The sequence below is a fragment of the Zosterops lateralis genome (genome assembly GCF_965231275.1).
Source record: "Zosterops lateralis genome assembly, chromosome: 4".
NCBI classification, from domain to species: Eukaryota; Metazoa; Chordata; class Aves; order Passeriformes; family Zosteropidae; genus Zosterops; species Zosterops lateralis.
In genome coordinates this window covers 14,208,118-14,230,288 of record NC_139765.1, presented here as the reverse complement: position 1 = coordinate 14,230,288, position 22,171 = coordinate 14,208,118, and the positions used below count along the sequence as shown (strand labels likewise).

Genomic DNA, 22,171 nt, shown 5'->3' with positions numbered 1-22,171 from the left:
AGTTTTTGAAACTGTAATAACATGTAGAACTGCGTGCAAGTTTTTGTCTTTATAGTTTTCTTGAAGAACTGGCTTTATTGGAAATAGGTATACTTTGAAAGTTAATGCTCCTTTCCTTGAGATCTGTAATTTTATAATTTTTTTCATTTGTTCTGGAATAAAACACTGTAGATGTTTTAGCTTATGCCTTCTGATAAAATAACTAGGACAAGAAAAAAACATATTGTCCAATAAAGATCTGTAAGAGAACTGAATGGTACACAATTCAGCTTTTTAAATTAGGGCCCAACAAGATTCAAGTGAGTTTCTAAACAGTTCTTAAATGGTAATAGTTCTAATTTCTAAAGCACAAATTATTACCTTTTCAGTGCTAGTTAAAAGATAGAGGTTCAGATTTAGTAATTTAAACACTACCAATAATTTTCTATAGTATTATAGTTGACCTAAATTTTTGGTATAATTGTTTTTGTTTTGGCCATTCTTGACTGTGCAAATAAAGGCACTGTAAATATTTGTGTAATTTAACTGAATTTTTTATTAGCTAGTTAATTTATGATGATTTTATATTCCAAAATGTCATTTGTTGATACTCATTAAGCACTTCAGTATCTTCCTTTCTCTTTGCTATGTTTAATACATAAATGATTTGAGGAATTCAGATGTTTTCAGAAGGCTTTGTTTTGTGACTTTTGTATCTAAAAATCAGAGAGGTGAGAGGAGTCTGGTTGGGGGGACTGCTGCTTGGTACCCCTAATTTCTGTATATATACCTCCTAGGTGCTACAGTACAGAACATGAAATATATTCTTTGAATTTTAAACTTATCTTGATCTATTGATAATGATGAGTTCTCTTAGAGCAACACATTGGCAGTAAAATGGCTTAAGCCTTACAGTGGAGTGTCACTCTGTTAACTGCCAGTGGGCAAAACACATTAATTTTGTTTTCATTCTTCATTTGTGGTTTCTAGCTTTTCTTTTTGTGGATAGTTTTCATATTCATTAGTAGATTTTTTTTTAATCGGTGCAGTTTCTGTGCACTTTCTGCATCTTTCGAGAGATCATGCAATACTACAGTGTCTCCATTCTGTTCACATGACAGTTTCCACAAGTTGAACTAATACTCTTCATGTCACTATTTGTACTTTCCCTACACCACTGTAAAATAAAATAACATTTTCTCAAAACAAGTCCGAGTAATCAGTAAAATTTCCATAGTTACGATGCACATACTTAAAACCATAAACATGCTCAAATATTACCTTTGTCTTATTGCTCAAGTATGAAAATTCAATTAACCTCATTGCTATTGTTTTATTATTAACATATGAGAAGAATTTTAGTGAAATGTATAGGTTTAAAAAAAGCTAAGCTATTTTTCATTTTGCCAGTCCTTTCTAATGTATTATAACATTAGCTCATGAATACACAGAACTAACAATCTGTGGAGAATGAGTCGTCTTGAGATGTCTGCTGTGTGGTGGTAATATGGATATGGATTTATGTGGCTGGTAACCCTCCTCAGGTCAATTCTGCTTTTGAATGGAATTAATATTTAATAGTGTTTTCTCCATTACTTCAGCATTAACTTAAGTAGACTTGAAAACTGCTGTCTCTTTTTGAAAATACTGAGTTCATTGTTGCTCAGGCAGGCATAAATGCTGTTGTTCACCACAAAAGCAAAAAAGCTTTTTTTTTTTTTTTTTTTTTTTTTTTTTTTTTTAAAGCCTCCTACATTATTCTGTCTTAAAAGCCAGTTGGAGTAAGTATGATTGTATGATTGTTCTAGATTTTTAATATATTGTGGTCTGAAGTCTATTTATTTTCATTTGTAACTGTCAGCTGACATTGCAGCTAGGCTGGGAAATTAATTTCATAAATTTGATTGTGTTTGTTCCATTTACATGAATACTTTATTCACTTAAAGGCTCTTAAAGCACTTTTCATGAAAATGAGTGCAAGGAAAGGTGACTCTCTGAGAAATGGAATCTCAGATATTGAAGATCTGTGATTGCTCTGATGTGTCATTCTTGCCACTTATCAGGCAATATTTTCTAAAGAGAGTGAAGTTTTTCTTTTGGAATATTGATATTTGCCAATAAACAGAGTCCAAATCAGATAAATGAAGAGCAGCCAAAGAAATTTCTGTCTTGTTGCCCAATAGTATGTGTAAAACCTCTGGTCATGTTGCTCAACATACAGATTTTTAGTTTTGTTTCAATAACAAAAACATTTGGATCTTTTCAATAAAGGATTACATCATACTGTTGACTTGCAAAACTTGGTGTTAAGAACAAGCAGAACAAGAGAAATGAGGTGTTGCAAGTCAGCACAGGGCTTTCAGGGGTACTGCTGGGCACATCTCTGAGGTGCAGAGTGCACCTACGGAGCAGTCTAGGAACAGTAGCAAAAGCAAGTCAGGTGTGCTAATGGGGCACTGTGCTCAGGAAAATATTAACAGTCTGCCCCCTCAGCATAGTGTTAACCCTTAGTTCATGAAGGTGTGCTGTGTTGACATATCACAGCCTCAACCCCACTCTGTCCGAGGTGTTTCTCTGTGCTTCTATTGCTTATGTAACAGAGGATGAAAATCATGTCAAGGAAACTGATGTGCACACGTAGTCTCTTAAATATCAAGCTACGTTCTGACTACAGTATTTGTCTGCCCAGAGGATACATCAGTGTGTGGCAAAGGAGAGCAGCAGCTTGCTGCCTCTGTTGCTGTGCTCTCCTGTGTGAACAGCTAGGACAGCTCCTAACACTGCAGTAAAATGTGCTGCCCTGACGGAACAAGTATCACTGAAGTAGTTCAGAAGGCTGTTCTTACTCTCCCTGAGAACGAATGGGACAGCTGTAGTATTGAGTGACTGGACTGATGTCCTGCTGAAAAGTGCTTATTTAGCACTTCAGAACTGAGTAAAAGCAGATGCCTTGGTGTTGTACCTTATCCTTCCAGCATGGTCAACTGGTTGTGCTTGAAGCATCATGGAACTGAAGGATTTAGATATGAACTAGGGTTAGGAGTATCATTTGAGTAGATTAGAAATTACAGAAGCAAAGGTACAGCTTTGGTCTTAAGACCTTCTCCAAATGTTACCTCCTGACTTTTATATTTTACCAGTAAGGGCAGATTCCAATTTCCCTTTGGGTTTTGGAATTGATGGCTCAACTAGCATTACCAGTGAGAATATACTGTGTGTTCTAATTCCTGGCCCTTACTTGACTGTGGAAGTAAAGTTATTGTCTAATGAAAAAACATGAACCCTCCACTTCAGAGAAGAATAAACCTTTTTACTCCTGATTAGTTCTGATACTGAATAGATCTTTCACTATAAGAGGGAGCAAAATCTTCTATATTAGTGAAAGGAAAATATCACAGGTACCAGTGTTCAGCCTCTCAATGTCAGATGCTGTTACTTGCTTCCTGTGAAGATGCCTTGCATACAAGTGGTCTGTTCCCGAAGGTAGTTCCTTATATTAAGGAAGAGATCTGACATTCCTCTACAACCCTGTTTGCTTATTGCACATCAGTGCTTTTGTGCCTGTTTTCTTCCCCCCCAGCATATGAATATCAGCGCTTGTGTATAGTTGGCTGGATCTTTGTTTCTCATAGGGTTGCACTGTGTCTAATTCTCTTTTTTCCTTTGATGTCTGAATCAGTGATGCTGTGTGGGGACTGGGACAAGAAAAGGAGCCTATATCAAGAAAAATTGGTAAAACATAGGAAAATAAAGCCTTAGCCTTTCATTATGATCAGCAAAATTATTTTGAGCACACGTGTTGTTTGTCTGGACTAAACTTACATGGAACAGGCACAGGTACATTTACACTGTGTGATTAAGAGTGAACTGCAATGCATTCCTTACTGCTTTTGATACATGTGTGCCAAGAAGGGAAGTGAATGCCTCCCTGTAGTGTGTGATGGCAGTTCTCAATGCAAGCTACATGGCAAATTCCCAGGGAGTTGCTGGTGGATCATAGAGCAGCTTGAAGCAGTAAGGCCTCTATTTGAGTTTTCCACTCCATTCCAGGGCAACAATAGTAAACTCTAACATGATTTTCATGACACGTTATGAAATGCTTTGAATAGTCTGTTTTTCTGGGGTGTTTTTCCTTTTTTCTTTTTTTCTTGTACCATTAATAGGGCACTTGGAGATAGGAGTAGCATATAAATGTTTATATATATGTGTTGGTTAACCTAGTAAGGTAGAATTCTGTTTCCAACCTGGAGAAGCTGGACAAGCATCTTTCCAGTGTGAACACATGCATTGCTCTGGACCCTTTGAGAAACTCATCAGCTTTCTATGAAGCTTGTACACCATGATGCTTTGGAACAAGTTTTTTGTTAGGAAATGTGCTCTATCCCCTTAATATGCTTGCCATGTGTTTAGAAGAAAAACTATAAATCTCTAAATGATCACTGTTGGAAACATACTGACTATATGCCAAGAGGATGGGAGTAAAGTAGATACTTCCTTTTCAAAACCCTACCAGACACAAAACAATTGAATGGAACTTATGGTTTTCAGGTGTCTGAAAAACTGCAACTGAGATCAGAAGAATTTTCTGTTCACATGGGGTATCTACAAAGGGGGTAGGCAGCCTTGTATACAAGAGTCTTGTAGGTGAAAAGCTGGATGGAAAGAGATCAGGAAAGTAAAGACAATGCAGAAGAAAACTTATCAAAACAAAGAATACATGGAGAATATTAACTTGTACTGCATGAGTGTGAAGTTTTAAATTTGAACATTAAGTTGTGACTGAAAAAAGCATCTGTGCTAAAATGTGCCAAAATGTTTACTGCAGTGACCAGTCACTCTGAAGTGATGTGAGGAAGTTCTAAAGCAGCCAGTGGGCTTGGTAATACTTGTTGATACAAATGCATGGTTGACTTTTTGATTGGATGGAAACTACTTTATGGTGTGCAGAACATAAGGCATGATGATCAACATTAATTTAAATTTTAAATGTAACTTTCAGTACCTTTCTCTGAATAGAATAATCTAACCTGAATCAACTGCACCAAGTCCAACTTTAATTACTGCATTTTCTGAAGATAAGTACATAGTTTGAGGTTGTCTTATAATTCTGTCTTGAATTGCTAAAGGAGAAAAGATGTCTTTTTAAAGAAAGTCTTACTCTGGGTGTATTTAAATTGATGTACTACAAATTACATTGTAAGGTTGGGGAATTTTCACTCTTCAAACAGCTTTATTTTTTTTTTTTTTAATACTTTTAGTTTCAGTTGGTTTCATAGCCAGTGCTATTTAATATAAACAAACTGGTAAATAAACTTTTCTTCTGTAATTGAATTGTAAGAAAATAGCTTACTAGTTCACATTCAACAGTATATCAAAAAGTCTTTCATGAAAGGCTCTTTAGAGATCATTGGCCTCTAAATCTTTATCTAGGAAACACTTCTGATAAGAGATTATTCTTCTGTCAAGTATTTACTACTTTTTGCTAATTGTCAAAGAACAACCTCTTTGGCACTTTCACATTATGTTAGTGGAGGTTGTAAAGAAAAGCAAAGCATCATTATCACTTTCAAGCCAGAAAAGCAGCACCTATTAAGTGTTATTTATACTCCAAAAAGCCTGGCAGGTATGAGGCAGATCTTAGGCAAATTTCAAATCCTTGCCCGTTCCTGAAATATATAGAGAAATGGACAGTTCTTCCTTTTTTAAAAAGGAAAACAAGTGCATTCCCAGTCCAGGGGATAGACTACTGTATTTCTGTAGGAAGTGCTATTAAATCTGAAGACTAAAGAAAAGTATTAGTATGTCTTAAGACTTGGAAAAGGTTGTGCTGTAATTCATGTTCACTTCATGTATTTATTCACTAATGTCAGGAGCAGGGACCAGAACTTAAGATAACCTTGTCAGTGTCTGAGGGTTTTAAACCGGTCCCTTGTGCTCGGGTCATGTTACATTCTGTTCAGGGCCCATAATTCTTGGATACTTTTCTGTAGAGTGAGAGGTCCTAAGTGGGGGAGATAAAGGATGTCTTTACATAAAAAGTGAGCTGAAGGTGAACATTCCCCTGAAGTGTGTGGGCTTGAGCTCTCATAACCCAAATAAGCACTGCTGCCATCTGCTTTGGAAAAACAAAATAACTTCTCCCTTCATAACAACTCTTTATTGCCCAGCACTTTGGCAGTATGGCTTAGACACCAGGGAGTGTGGCATGTGCTGGGTGGGAGCACAAGGTGAGCGCAACAGGGGGAATTTTTGGGTGAAGTGGTGAGGTGCTAGCTCAGTGTAGGTACTTCTGAGGTTAGCTTTCTTCTGAATTCAAGTAGGCTTTAGGGACCAGCATCTTTAACTGGATATTGCCCTAATAGCTATGTATAGATGAATAATTTCTTCTGTGTTCTTGCAATTTTTTTCCCCTCCTGTTTTTAGAGGGATTTCAGATGCTTTAATCTGTGGCCATTGGCATTTGTCCTCTCATTGGGCATTATTAAGCAATGTCTGTTAACTTTCCCCTTACATCAGGGCAATTTTCACACTTTGATATTCACACACACTGGTAAAGTTGGAAATTTTCTCCCAAATAATTAATTTTGTGTTTTTCACAATAAGTGAACCATAATGTCTCTTGTAATTTTTACAGGAATAGTAAATCAGTATTCATCTCCAGGGGACGTTTTGCAATAGGCCCCCTACTTCATGCTTTGTATTTTTCCTGTGCATTTCTTTGAACATTCTTGATGGAGTAATGGGAATTTTGCCCACTATGAAGAAGAAGGTATTTTAAGAGATACATATATGCACACTATATGTACACTGATAAAATCTTATTTTTTTCCCCCATATAAAAGCACTGGAGCTGAGTAGCACAGACTGTGAAGTCAAGGTTACCTCTAAAAGCGTGTGTGCCTAAAATTTAGATTAAAACATGTGGATTTGTGCTCTTGCAAATACTGTAGATTACTCTAAATAGCATATGATAGAGCAAAAATGGTTTTGGTAACCTGGATCTGAACTCATACGAATTTCAGATTAAAATCAGTATGTCAGATTGTATCCAGAATAAAAATAATGGATGCAGATAGAATTCAGTGCTGATGTAACTCAACCCTCAAACTCTTTTTAGCTTTGTTCTTCACTATTTGAAGTTTCCACATGGTTTGGAAATTACTGTGCGTCATTAATTCCATCTGAAGAGGATTGAACAGTTAGATTTTTGTAGGTAGAATAATGTGTAAAAGTAACTTCTTGATATGTTGTGGACTGCATGGGCGCAGTTTTGACCAGCATGCCCCTCTGGACCTCTATAAGCAGCTGAGAATCCAATAAAGATCTCTAAATTATAGGCATTATCTAGTTGATTGAAGGAGCTTTTTCTACTTACTGCTTTGCCAGCCAGCCAATGTAACATCTGATATTTAGACTCATTATCTGTGTATCTGAAACAGTTTGCTTGTATCATAGCTTAAATAGAAGTTAATGTAATCAGATACTCCATCTGCTTTTGAAACGAGCATGGTGAGCCTAGAGATGAGCCAGTTTGCTCTCAGATTTCTTCAGAAATGAAGCATCTGTCTTTACTTGCTATTGACTGCAAATCTATTTGCCTTACACAAGTAAGGTATTTCAAAGCTATAGGAGCCACTGTGCATTTTTTTGTGTTGTGATTAGAAGATGCAGAAATTATTCAGCTTAATAAAAAGCTTGCTAAAAAGTTCCTAGCAATGTCTGAAAAATATTGCAGGCTGGAGGAGGAATTACTCAGTTGAGAAGAAGATGAATTGAAAAAATGTCCTTAATTTTTGTTTTTCATTTTTTATTTTTCTTAAAGGAGAACTATTTAATGAGTTGAATTTTGAAGGCAAAATAAGCTTTATTTCAGGTACAGCTGTAGAGTCTCTGAATGCTACTATGTGTTAAGTTACCTAGTAGACGACGGCTCCTTTAAAACCAATCTGGGTAAGAAATTTTTTAACCCAGTTAGGTGGTAAAGTGTTTTTGGTGTAAGGAGCCAATTTAAAGGTGTGTAAAGCAGGCTGAAGCCAAGTTTACTGTTGCTGCAGTCTGTAAAAGAAGCAAACACACACAGTAACCCAAGAATAAGAGATTTGCAGCAGTAGAGTTTTAAGGCTGTGCTAGTACTGGTTGCTGGTGCTAGGATATGGGAGACAGAAAAACGTCGTCCTAATGTTGTTAGCAAAAAGTCCTGCTTTCAAATCATTCCTGACATCATTTTTTAATTGAAGTGGCACAGTTTAAAAACAATCATTAGTGTCCTAATCAATCCCCTCAGGCCAGGAAGTCATTGTGGGTTTGTTGTTGTTTGCCTCCAAATCTTTTTTTTATTATTTGAGATACTTGAGAACAAGACAGATCTGATGGTGTCTACTGACAGCGTTACTCAGGATGTTGTAAGCTTTGCAGGCTGTGTATTGCGTAAAATAACAGTGCTGATAGTACATGTCAGGCTTCACAATCTTTTTAAACAGCTCATCTTTATTAGGCAACATGGTCTTTCTAAACAACTCATCTTTATTAGACAACCGGAATAACTAGCTTGTACTTTCTCTGTAGGAGTCTGCAGTCCGTGCACTTTGTAGATGAGGAACATTCAACACTTCTATTTGTTTGAGAATGAGATGGAGCTGCTGAAGACATACCAAAAATTCTCAAATGGATTAAAAATGCTTAGAGTGCAGATTGTCTAAAAGAGGTGGTTGAATTAATATTAGAGACACTTGTTGCATAAAAATGGTATAATAAATGGGTTTCTTGTGAGACTTTGATGTAGGTAATTATGGAATTTAGAAACTGCTGAGAGTATGCAAGTCAGTGAGTATGCAAGAACCATTAGTGAGGTTTTGTTTTGATCAGTCTCTAAAAACACAGGTATCTTCCCACTTCAGAGTGGTCCTCGTGTCTCTCAAACTAGAGGGTAGGAATTTGGCTGAAGGTTTGTCCTTTTGATCCTCTCCTGCTTTACGGAAAACTGTGTTTGATGTGGTTTAGAATTGTATCTTCCAAACTGTTTGGATTACTTGTTTTATAGTTCCTGTTGTACTTCAGTGTATTACTGGAAAGAGTGTTTTGTAGGCAATAATATATTGGTAGAGGCATAATAGACCTGCTGGGCACTTGCCTCAGCTACCCCGGTTCCTTGGAGCTACTGGTCTCAAGGAACTGATTTGACACTTCATCAGAGAAAGACTGGGATGCTTAAAAGAAGCCAGACTAAGACTATCTTAATGCTGTGCTAAGAACACTTGGGTTCAAACATGACATCTGGTGCTAATGCGTGTCTCCCTTGGACTCGATGATGCCTCCCTTGATGTTGTGCAGGGGGTGTGGTTAAAGTTGAGGAGGTTTTTCAGGGATGTTCCCTGCATTCTTATTGGTAAGCTGTTGGCAGTTTATCTGTTAGGCCACAGTAGTTCTGAGTCTTAGTGAATAATGAAATCCCTACCGTAGGCCTGGCCAGGTCTAGTGACTTCCACTGCTGAGAGGAGCAGTCCTACTCCCTGTATATCCCTCTCTCCGCCTTACATAGTTCTCTTCTCTCTCTCATGGATGCTGTAATCTGACTTGATAAACAGGCAAAAGACTGGCTAGGTTAGTTTCTGTCAGATCAGTGAATTAAAACAGGTTGCCTTGTAACCAGGCAGATACTGGGGCCATTGCAGGGAATGGGAGTGGGAAGCACTTGCTGGGAAGGAGTGGGTAACCTGCTTCTTCCAGCGACTGCAAGGCACTAAATCAATGTCATGTAGTTGCTTCCTAAGATTTATTTGTCATTTTGGACTGAACCTCAATTTCTCTTCATAGGGTGTGTTTTTATAATTCTGTTAATTTCTGTCTTTTTTCCTTCCCTTTCAATGTCCTCTCTCTTTGAAACAAGTAACTAAAATGTTTGTTCTGTGTATAAAAGGCCCTTGTTCTACCTGGTAGGAAACTGCACTGGAAATGGAATTGAAATTCCTGTTGATCAAGTTAAAAGACTTGATTGGGATGAAAGTAGATCTTAAAACTGTGTAATATGCAGTACTTCATTGAGATGGCTAGTGAGAATTGACAAGAGTTTGTGCATAAGTTGGAGCTGAGGAGGATTAGGACAAAAAGCTAAGAATCTAAAAGTTGAAGAAGGCAAATGAGTGTAGACTATATATCATAGAATTGTTAAGGTCAGAAAAGACCTCGTAAGATCATTTGAGTTGAACCATTAAACTACAACTGTCCCTACATGTCCCCAAGTGCCACATCCATGTTTTTTGAACACTAAGAGGTGGTGATTGCATTATATATATATATATACACACACACACACACAGATATATATATATATAATTAGGGGACATTTAATGTAATAATCAGCTTTAATTTGCTATGTTAAGGTTGTTGTAGTTGCTTCGTTCCTGAATGACTGAACATTTAATTAAGTTGTATACTGATTTCCTTTTTCCACGCTTTTGTTATCTCTGTAGGGCTTAGGATATTTCTTCCTTGTTTCTTCTGGGGAAGTACTGGTAGCAGCTTTGGGTAGTAGTTTGTTCTTCAGTAGAATAGAACCACACAGAGGTGCTCAGTTAAGATGTCTGTTTCAAGATGGATATGGAGGCTGCTTTAAATGGTTGAAGATTCTGTAGTGTGATTGGGTTTTTTTGTAGTTGTTGGTTGGTTATTGCTTTATAGAATTGACAAGAGTGTTAGTTCTGCCTTTAAACCCTCTAATTTGAAGGTATTATTTAAAGTACTTAATTTTGCTTATTGTAAGTTTAGGATTTTTTTTTTAACAAACACAATTAGATAGCCCTGTCTGGGAATTGAAATAAGGTAAATTACCTAAATAAGATGTAGTTATGTGTCAGAGTGGCTTACTAGGTTCTGTTTCATCTTAGGGGGGAGGAGGTTAACTGTTGACTTGGAGTCTTGAGGAGGAGATAAAAATACATAATTGAGGAACTTTCTTAGTCACCTAGAAAACCATTGTCACTAGTGTATACAGAAGCAGTCACACTGTTTTTGTTTCTCCCTTTCAATGCCCTCTTTCTCTAAAACAGGTAACTAATATGTGTTTTCTTCTGTGTGTGTAGGGCCCATAGTACCCAATACTGCTGTTACAGACTGTGCGTTATAACCAGAACCGAAATTCATGCCGGCTGTGGTCAGAGAAATTGGGACTCCAGTGTTTCTAGAATTAATTGAAATCCAATGTTAATCCTTTTTTTCCTGCATAATTTGTGGGAAGGACAGGATAGTTCTCATTTATTTCAACAGGCTTCAAGCTGTTGCAACTTCACTAAGACAGTGCCTGAAGTCAGATTGGACTATTGTTCCTTCTTCTCTTTGGTGTGTCAGTCTGGCCATGCTGGGAAAATGAATAGAGAAGAAGTCCAAACTGCTGTAGAGAATCCTTCTTAATCCCTGAGCAGTGTGCTTTGCTTCATATGTGTAGCGTTACCCAGATTACTGGTTTTAAAGTGTTAAAAAGAATTTCTTCGTGTCAGATCAATGCATTTTTTTTTTGCTTTCCTATGAATCTTGTCATGATTCTCTTCCTGGTATCATCTTTGTTTTTCTCAGTAGTTTCACACTGAAATAAGGCCTTCAGCTATCACAGCTGCTTTCAAAATGCCTTTTTTTATTCCCTGCTCTCACTGGCAAGTTGTTTAGTTTTGAGGTCTGCTGTAGTTTTCTTAAATGCTGTTTCTTTGATTGTGTTGAGGCAGCTTATTTTGCCAAAATCTACACTGAATCTAGAAGATTCAGTTTCCTTCAGACTTTCATTTCTGCAAAACAGTGTTTTTGAAATGACCCAAGTGCAATTAATTGTAAATACTGTTTTAAAGCAGCTTGATGCAATCAGTCTGGTTGGGAAGAATAAGTAGAAATATCATATGGCATAGAAAGGATAAAGAATGTGCTGTATGCTTAATAGACAATACTAAACAGAAGGAGTACATCAAAAGTACTTCAGTAATGTTAACTTGGCTCTATCAGGAAATTGTCATTAGGAAAAGTAACTTCTCATAAAGCTGCAACACATAATACATGATGGTGGCTGCCTTTATGGGTTAACCTGGACTGTGTGTCTCTTCCTAGAAGTTGCACATTGTAGTGGAAAGGTTGTTTGACCTCAGTGTGTGTAATTGCACATAAAGCTGTTTGGATTTTCTCAGCATGTAATTATTTGACTTCAGTTTGAACAGTCATTTGACTTCATTTTGCTTAAATTCCTAGTAGTTACATGAAATGCTTGTGTAGAAAACCAGCTTTCCACACAATCTTTTCACCAATAATTAGAAATAAGAACATGCCGATTATGCCAAATACTCAAAACTTGTCAAAGTATTTTCTAAAAGTAATGACTCTCTCTTGCCTTCTTTCTAGCAATTTCAATGAATTTAACTTAGTGTACTTAAAAAAAACAGGTCTTGAAAAAGAACATGTTGAGTTTCAAAACCATACCAGTTTGTTTTCAGACTGAACTGGAATTGCGGAACGGAAGAGTCAGTTTACAAATAATGTACATCTTTTTTTTTTCCCTGAGATTTGAGGTAGCATGATGATTATGTTGACTATGTGGCTACTTTCTCAATGCAGGTAGAGGGTTTGTTGTATTTGTAACTGAATCTATTTCATTATGTAACTTGATAGCTTTGTTCCATTGACCATAATTTTCCTATTAGGTTTCTACATTTCAAAATCCATTATTTTTAAGCTTTCGTTGACAAGATGTCATATACTGATTTTATTTATTTTAACCTCTGTGCTTTGAGGGAGTGAAAAGCACTGTTACTTAAGAAGGAAATTATGTATACTAGTTTTCTTTCTCAATGGAAAAATGTGCAAGAGTATTGCCATTAAAAGTGTTTTCTGAAAGAACAACACTAACATCACTATCAAACTTTAAGTTTTATTTCAGAAGGTGCAGGAAGTTTGAGCCTTTGGAAGGTCCTTTGGAATTCAAAATGGATCATATACCTGTCTGCATGTTTGTGTGCATGTTTGTACTACTGCAATACCTCATTTCAGAGAAACATTACATAATTTAAAAGCACTAGGGTTGAATTACGTTAGGGAAGTCTAAACCTATGCAATGAACATCAACATTTTTAATGTGGTGTTTGATGGTTAATCATAAGTAGACCAAGGCCTCTTAGGACATTGGAAGTATCAGAACAGATGTGTCTGAGCAATCAAAGGTCAGAGTTTTATGTATGTTATTGCATGCAGCATTGTTGTTCTTGGGATCCTTATCTGTGTTGAAGGATGATGCAATATTTAATAAGTTAGTATATATTTTAGGTGTTTTGAGAGTTGGCCTTACGTGTAATTTCTCTGTCCTTAAGAACTTGGTAGAATGTGTGTGAGTGAATGTGTACAAAATCTACATAAGCCACTGGGCCAACATGCATATATTTTATATATATGTTAAAACCATTATGTTTTGTTGGTTGGTTGGATATTTTGTTCTGTTTTGTGGAGAAAATTGGTAACTTTGAGAAAGGGAAAGTTTGCTACAGATAGAAAAACAGAATAACTGAAGTTATTCATGTTTTTTGGATTGTGTTTATATCACTTGCTTCCTTTTAAAAAGTATTTTCTTTTGCAAAGTGAATGTGGCAAAAACAAAACCTCAAATATTTTTATACTGAGATTTTTTTTTTGTAATTTAAGGCAGCAATTCAGTATCTAACGTATAGAAGTTTGTCGCTTTCCAAAAATTATTTCATTACTGAAGTAAATACTTGTAAGTTTATTGTGATTCCAAAAGTGTTACCATGCTTATCATGGTAAGATGAAGAGATAATGGAAGGAAACAACAGCTTTCTCATGGTGCTTTGTGGTTTCTTTTGGTCTGTTTTATTTTCTTTGGTGTAACTGCATGCATTTTGAAGAGTGGGGCTGGAGGGGAAATCCATCTTAAAATCTGGTCCAGGTTTTAAAAGCTCACAACATTTAAGTTTTAAATCTTCTTCAAATAAATTTCATTTTTTTTTTAATCTGTTATTGTGCTATGGGATGGTATGGTATCTGTCAATAGTATTGTGACACTGACTTTGTCTTTCTATTCCTAATTAAGCATTTTAATATTGTCCCGTAACAAGTGGCAGATGTGGCTGTTTGGTTGTGGCAGTGACGTCTTTAGTACTTTCATTGTTTTAACCTGTAAATATTGCCTACTTGGCATCCTTTTCCCACTTGGAAAGCATAGGCTTAAATCAAGTGACTAACCAGAATTCCTTAAAATCTGCCACACAGACTTCCTACCCTACACTTTCATTTGAATCCTTGGGATGGAGTAAGAGAAGTTATTCTTTGCATAACTTGCAAGCCCACTAGCTAATTTTGGCAATAATTACAATATTTTTTGGGTTTGTTATGCCCAAACAAATTAGGACTGAAAGTAGCAACTGCAGACCTTGTTACAGGTAAGATGAGAAGTTTGCTATAATGCTCGCCTGCTACTTATTTGCTCAGGATATTAATAGAAATAGCTCTCATCCTTGGTGATTTGAAATTCAATATTAAGGCTTGATAGTAAAAGGTATATTATCAGCACAAGATTGCTGAAGAGTCATCTCCTTATTCTTTAGCAATCATTTTTAGAAAGGCAAAGTAGAGATGAAGTAACAGAACATTTTCTTTCATCTGTCTTCTTAAAAATAGCATTGCTGTATATTTGTTAAGTAACTGCATGTTAGTGTAACATGTACCATTTTATTTCTTATTTAATGGAATCTTACTGTTAAAGTTTCTAAAACCTGTCTGAAAAAGTGAGTTGAGTGGCAGTTTTTATTCTTTTGGATCAGACTTGTCATGTGGCTGCCTGATGGTTTAGATCTGGTGAGAGAAACAGTGGAAGCCCATGGGGTTAGGCAGCTGGAGGAAGGAGGGTGGGACCTTTTGTTCAGCAGCAACATCTATGTTCAGTTTAATGCTATGAAAAACTGTCCCCTCCGGTAGTGACTTCAGTTTTGGGACACTTAAGGCTGCCCTCTTACTAGTGGATCTTTGCTGCCTCCAACATTGCCTTGGTCCTGTCCTCATCACTGTTAAGACACAGCAGAGACTCACTATCTGTGTATCTTGGCTGTTCTGTGGATGACTGGAAATTGAAAAAGGATTTTGGCAGTCTGCTCTGTCAGATAATAGGAAACATGCCTGTACCCCTAGTAATGGTCTATAGCCCTGTATTCTTGGTAACAGGGAACATGCTTTAATACTCCTAGTATTTTTCCACTCTTCCAGGATTTTTGTTCATTTCTTTTTTTTTCCTACTGGATGTCAAGACCTGTGCTTTTTTCCTCCTTTTATGGATAAACCCTGCAGTGCTCACTGAGGCATACCAGGGAAAGGTTGTGGGTGCTGATGCAAGGGTGGACATGAAGAGGACATGCTGAGTTCTTGCTCAGAAACAGCATGGTAGAGAAAGGAGGAGGTTGTCTACAGTATTTATTCAGGGAGAATATAAGGGGATCTTGCAAAATGTAATTTTGAGTAATTTTGTAGCTTGGAAAAGATAACAAGGTTTTGTGCTTAACTAATCATACTAGCAAGAGCCACTAACCTGCATTTTTGCTGCACAGTGGCCACAAAAAAAGTCAGACTGTTCAGGTCAGACACTGGAAAACCAAGAGATCTTGGGGCCTGAGCTTCATGTGTCCCAATAATAAATAAGAAACTTTAAAAAACTGCCTTAGTTTTGAGCTGTAAATCAACATCTAATTGTAAAATAATATCTATCCAACAATATCTGTTGAAGAAGTAGTAGACATGCCTGTGATGGCCTGTCCTGTTTCCTCATCTGCTAGGTGAAGCTTGATAGGTGCAAAGTATTGTGCTGGTGTGGAGAGGAGTGGAAGCTGTTGTGGGAGACGTTTTACAAAGTCCAAGTGTATCTAGAAGGATGAGCCTGTTAGATTGTTTTGCACATGCTGCTGAAAGAGATGAAAAAGGATGGACCTTATGGAATTAAAGCAGTAGAGGGAAGGAACAGAAGAGAGAATCCAAGAGGATGATGTCCCATGTACAACCCAGCTTCTTGACAAATTAGCTCTTTTCCCTTTTTGATGGTGATTCATCTGCTTTCTACTGTCCTTTTATTAGATCATTGAGAATTGCTTACATCTCTCAGTTTTCAAGATTTTATTTTCAGTATGTCTCATATAGAGGAAATCTTGGAATTTTCCTAGTAAATTCCTAGATTATCTTCCTGGTTTAATCTAGGAATTAAACTGAGAAAATGGGCATCCACATTTGCTCATTTCTTGGCTTTTGTAGTGCTTTTTTTTGTGTAAGCATTCCCTTTTACACTGGGAATTTTGTATAATGGTAGGGTACATATACTGCTTGCTTTAGTAAGTTAGTTTTTTAAGTGGTCATATACCCTTAAGAACACTGAAAATAAGGCCTTTGATTAAGAGTGCTTTGGATTTTTTTTCTTAAACCAGGATTCTTTCAGTCATACCAGTAAAGGCAGTTAAGCAATCTCTAAAATGTTGTGGTTGTGCTTGATAATGTCAGAAGCAGGGAAGAGAAAAGCCAGGCTGGATTGAGAGCAAGCAGGTATTAGATCCAGAAGGTGCAGCAGCCTGTGTGGTGACTGACATGGATCCAATATTTATTCACACTGTGCTGCTGTAGGAGAGATGTGCCAGGTGCCTTGGGTGGCTTACAATGTACAGCCAGCCATGCAGTCTCTGTGGATAATAGTTACTGTATTGGACTTCTGCAAACTCCTTGTACAAGACATTCCAGCAAAACTGTGAAATACTTGTTTAATCTGTCATTCTGAATTATTGGTACTCATTTCTTTAAATTAATAACCATACTGAAGAAGAGAACAGCCTCTGCAGGGCTTCCCCCTGTGCTGTGAAAGAAGCCTTATTTGCCCTTTACTGAATGGCAGAGGTCTGCTGGTACTTGTTGGAAGTTGAAGTCCTCTTCTGATTTGTTTTTGATTTACACACGCTACTTTTACATAGCTACAAATGTAAATATCAAATGGAAGCCTGCGACTAAATCAAAAACATGCACCTTCTAGTGAGCCTGAAGCTGGGAGAATTGGTTCCTCAAACTTGTAATAACAAGGGATTTCTTCAGATGCCAGGGATGGGCATGTTCTTGTGTGTGAAAAAAATTACCACTTCCTAAATATTGTCCTACCTCTTGTTGACCTTCCTTGATGATACCTGGGGAAGTTTGGAGTGTCTGATCGTTCCAAGACTGATGTAATGGAATCTATTTTTAACTGACTTTTTCCTACCTTGCTATTCCTTCTAGAGCATTTCAGGTGGAATTGGGCCTGGTTAGCCTTTCCACCTTCATGAACAAAATTAAAGGTGTGTTTTTGCATAGTCTTGTACCACTGTTGTTTTTGGGTTTTTTTAATTAGTATTATTGTATTTTATTGTCCAATACTGTAGGAGATGAGCAATTCAGAAACTAGGTAATATATACTCAAGACGTTTCAACCCAAATGGATTGGGTTGATTGCAAGGTGAAGGGTAATAATATTCCATACAGGAAAACATCAGTGACTTGAGTGTTGCAGTGTTTGAGTATGTTAATGTTTTCCAGGCTCTCTGCTACCTCTTGGTGACCTTATTTTGATGCTTGAGGTCTGAAGTTGCATTTACCACAGTAATTGATTGCTTGCTGGTAGCCAGAGTGATTAATGTCAGAGTCATCTGTGTATGTTGGAGAAAGGGACGCAGGGAAGCGACTTGTAATGGTGCTGTGTGTGATTGATGTGCTCTGTGGCATCCTTGGCAGTGCTTGTTCTTGCAGGTGCTGGCACCTCGTTTGCCCTTTGCTTCAGTCAGGCATCTGCTGCTGGATTCGCTTCCGTGATCTCCAGTTAGTGTTTTGTGTTTCCAGTGCTGAGTTTACAGGATAAATAGTGGACTGAAAATGTTTGCTTCCCTTATTGGATGGCTATTCCAGACATTGTAATACCGTTCCAGTCTCTGTATACAAAATCCCATGTGCCTTCATGAAAGGTTATGGAGTTAATCATTACTATTAAAGCCGAAATTCAGTTATCTGTAACATTCTATAAGAGACAATAGAATTAAAATTCTTAAATGGAATAGGACAAATAGTTGTCAGAGCTATTTTTACTATATTTTTATGCAAAGTTCTTACTGTTAGCAAGATAATCTAATTGGAATGATGATGAATGTATCAGATAAACACCAAGAAAAAGGGAAGGGAAATAAATGAAGTGCAAACTTGATCAAGATACAGTTCAACATAAATATCTTTAGCTGTTCAAAAATTAGGAATTTAGCTAGAATAATGAGATCCCTAAAGATGTATAAAACCAGCCTTCTGATTTGGGGCTTTTAGAGTGTACATTTTAAAATGATTTTCTTATAATGCATAGGATTATGAGTCATTCATCTATTCTATAAAAAGAGAGAGAACACAAGCAGAAGGAAATGGGACATGCATTTTTAAAGACTGCTTCTGCCTTCCTTTTTATTTATATGTCAGCTGGGTTTTCATGTAATAATGATTCTTGTAGCTGTGGTCTTAAAGCAGATGCTAAATATTGCAGGAATTGCGATGAACTATGACAACTGACTTTTGTATTTAGATTTTAAAATAGTATGCATATAAGAGAGCTAAATAATTTCTGGATATCATGTGGTATGTAGGGAATAGGGAAGTAGAACTAGCTGAATGTTTAGAGGGAGCTCAGAATGCACTTCCCACTGATAGTTATGTAGAGATGCTCTTCAGTTTCAGATTGGATTTGCTCATTGTGCTTTCAGTGCTAGACTGTTTCTTGTATTGTTTTGGCAGCATGTACTGACACTTGCTGGAGCGTGTCAGCAGTTTTGGCACAAGGCTGCTGAGGAAAAGACTTTGTGTAGCTGGATCATTTCAAAGCTTCAGTGTTTAAGCACTGATTACACTTGATATGAAATGGGTTACATGACTGGGGTACTGTTCCAGTTCTTATATTGCTAGAGTGTACATACCTAATTTTGTTGTAAATGTTCAGGGTTGTACTCTTTTTTTCTGTATTAACTGTAAAGTCAGCAATTTTGTAAGTGTCAGTGAACTTTTCAGAGAATGAAGAACTCTGCCAGGATTCAGACCAGCAAGCAGTGATTACTTGTTTTCTTTTTCCTTAAGAACTTCGTGCAAAAGTACATGTTCTCCAACTAACCTCTAGTGTTTCAGCTTCTAAGAAAATATACTTCATTGACTTTAAAGTTGTGTTGTTTAGGTATCAGCAGAGCAAATGCCTTTGCCTGACTATTGTAAAGATTTTGCTTTTAATCACATTTTGACTGTTTTGTCTGGAAAAAAAATATGCACTGAGAAAACATTACATCTCTCAAGTGCTCTTTAAAAATACTTGCTGCTCTTTTAAACCAAAACCAGTTCCACTAATTTATTTGTGTGGTCACTTGTGTAGCTTACAAAGCCAGTTCTATTTTAAAGATTTCAAGAATAACATGAAAGTATTCTTCATTAATTTGTCTTGGGGACTAGGAGTCAGTTACATGCTTTTTACAGAAAGAAGAAGAAAGACAAGGAAAATATCCATTATATCTTCTATAACTTAACAGCACATAAACATCAGATTTTTTTTTTAACTCATAGCTTCTGTGAGGAAAATTACTCAAATGATTTTGTATAAACTGTTTCCTGTAATTAGGATCAAGGTTTGGAGGGGGTAATGGTGTATATATTATGGATTTGCTAATTTTTAAATGAATATGATTCTTGTTTCCTGTTTATGATTTTTTTTAATGGCATTCTGTGTTCAGTGATAAATTCTTACTCAAAATTTATGTGGCAGCCCAGTAGTTGAGATAATCTGGTATCTCATTATCATTTTGTAGAGTAAGCACGTTTTAATAAAAACCTAAGATTTAATTATTTTTAGCTTGAAAAGTAAACCCTGTGTGCATTCTCATTAACATGTAAAAAATATTATTCCAGCTGCGTTGGGGTAGAGGAGCACCATGCTGTTGACATTGATCTATACCATTGTCCCAACTGTGCAATTCTCCATGGACCTTCTCTAAGTAAGTATGGGTTATTCCCATTTCATCTTACACGTTTGGACTATTTTCTCTCCATGTACAACTGCAAAGGACTGTTCAGAAGAATATTCAAGATGAGTTTGATTATTTAGAAGGTACTGGTTCTACGTGACTAACTCTGAGCTGATTAAAAACCTGCAAAACAAACAAACCATCTTGAAAGATTCCCTGATGCGGAGATGCAGATAGAATAAAGTATAAAGCACGGCTATAGATTGGAGGAATCTAAGTTCACAAAGTTAGTAGAACACAATCTGGACTTGGCAGAGAGTGAGAGAATGAAAATTAGAGAATCATCATTTAAAAAAAGAAAAAAGGAAAATACAAAAGATGGTTGCAAGGTTCCTGTATTTTAATTATCAAAATTCAGATAAATACCTAGGAAGGCAACTTTGAAAAAATGTACAAGCTAGGTGTCTTTTCTTTCTTTATGGTTGTAGGTTACGTGCCACAGTAGTTAAACACAACTTTTCAACAGTGACAGCAGAATATGAACAGGAACTCTCACAGGAGTTGTGTGTGTTTGTGCTTTTCTGTTGTTTTTGGTTTTGTTGTCCCCCTCCATTTATGTCCCTGAAAGTTACACAGTTCCCAGTTTCAGGTTTCTAATTTATAAACAAGGTTCCACCAAGGTCACAGTGAGTTGCCAGAAGAGTCTGACATAGGAGAGGAACAAGAGGCATCTCTTAGGTTTCCTTTCAGTAGATAAATTTGCTGTAGAGATCTGCAGTGAAAAAATGAAACATTCTTTCTTTTGGTAACTACTGAAAAGATACTGCTTTATCCAACTCCCTAGATTTCCCCCCCCTCCCCTTCTCAAATGAAAACAGGGTTTCAAAAAAACCTAAAAATAAATTTCACTTTCCCAACCATAAATTAAATTTCTACATTCAGACCTGAAAAGTATTTATAAGTAATGTGTCTTTATCCTCCAAGCACTGAGCCATGGTCATTTGTGTTTTCTAATGCAGGTTTGATTGTGGGTTTTGTTGTTGATTTTGCTTGTTGTATTTTTGTTTTGGTGGGGAGTTTTTGTTTGTTTGTTTGTTTGTGTTTTGTTTTTGGTTTTTTGGGGTTTTTTTGTGTTTGTTTTTAGGAGGTTTTCTCCTTCGAAGACACCAAATAATGTTTTATAGTCAATGTTGACTTAAATAATACTTCCAAATCTGAATTTCCTTTACATTTAGAAATAAGTTTAAAACCACCCTCAGTGATAGTCTTGTGGAGTATGCACAAAGTGATTAAGCATCAATTACTGATTTAATTAATATATGTTGAATGATATGTAGCTTCTGTAATATGTGAGTTCATGGTCTGTCAGCCAAAAGGTAAGATAAATGCTGGTTTATGTGCTTGTAGTTTTTAGTACTCCAGTGCTCATTTTCAGTTCAAAACCTGCACGTTTATCTTATAAATCAGAATACAAACAACAGACATTTTTTCCCCTTAACTTTCTGTCTCTTTTTTTCCTGTGGAATAGAGGGACTAGGAAGAGGAGTAGACGAGAGATCGTATCAGACTTTTCAAAATAATAAACTAGTAATTTTCAAACTTCTTTTATTTCCTTGATTTGTGAGAACTAGTCTACTTCACCCTGATGCCTGTAAATAACCTTTCTTGTAATGCTGTCTCACCTGCAGCAATTAGACAGTGAGATAAGAGGGATTTTTGTTTTGGAAGTCTTTTCAAAAAGACAAGAATCTGTGGTAAAAATTATCCTTGTTATTTCATATTGCCTCAAGTGTGTAGATCATCTAGATTTAGTAGAAGCTTCTGACATGTCAGTTACCAACCCAAACAGAGGTGATATAATTAAGTATGTTTTCACATTGAGTTTCATTAATTGTTCTCAGCTGTCAGAATCAAATCTATGGTAGTTCGTGGTTTGGGCCCTACTTCCTTTAGTTTTTAAAGAGACTGATAGTGTCTCATGAGTTCAGGTATTGCAGAAATGTTCAAGAGTACTTCAGTCATACGAAATTATGTATATAATTTAAAAAAACCCATTTTAATTTACAGCTTCATATTCTAAAATCACTTTGTCTAAGCGTTTTTAAAGACACAAAAACTCAACTGTTGAAGAAGGCAAGTGTATCTGTGGTTTCAACAGAACATGTAATCAAATGAGGTAGTGG

At 36.5% G+C, this 22,171-nt stretch overlaps 1 protein-coding gene across 6 annotated transcripts in view; it reads left to right on the top strand.

Annotated features, from left to right (window-relative positions):
• The window catches only part of KDM7A (lysine demethylase 7A), a 61,330-nt gene that overhangs the window by 5,755 nt on the left and 33,404 nt on the right, over window positions 1-22,171 (top strand). For 5 of the 6 annotated variants that reach the window (XR_014589988.1, XR_014589989.1, XR_014589990.1 and 2 more), the window contains exon 2: window positions 19,933-20,018. The exons of the other annotated variant lie outside the window; for it this stretch is intronic. Coding sequence is in view for 2 of the 5 variants with exons in the window: in XM_083860491.1 (XP_083716617.1) it covers window positions 19,933-20,018 (86 nt within the window). In the remaining 3 variants the exon portion in view is untranslated. The remainder of the gene's footprint in view (window positions 1-19,932; window positions 20,019-22,171) is intronic. 6 annotated transcript variants of the gene reach the window in all.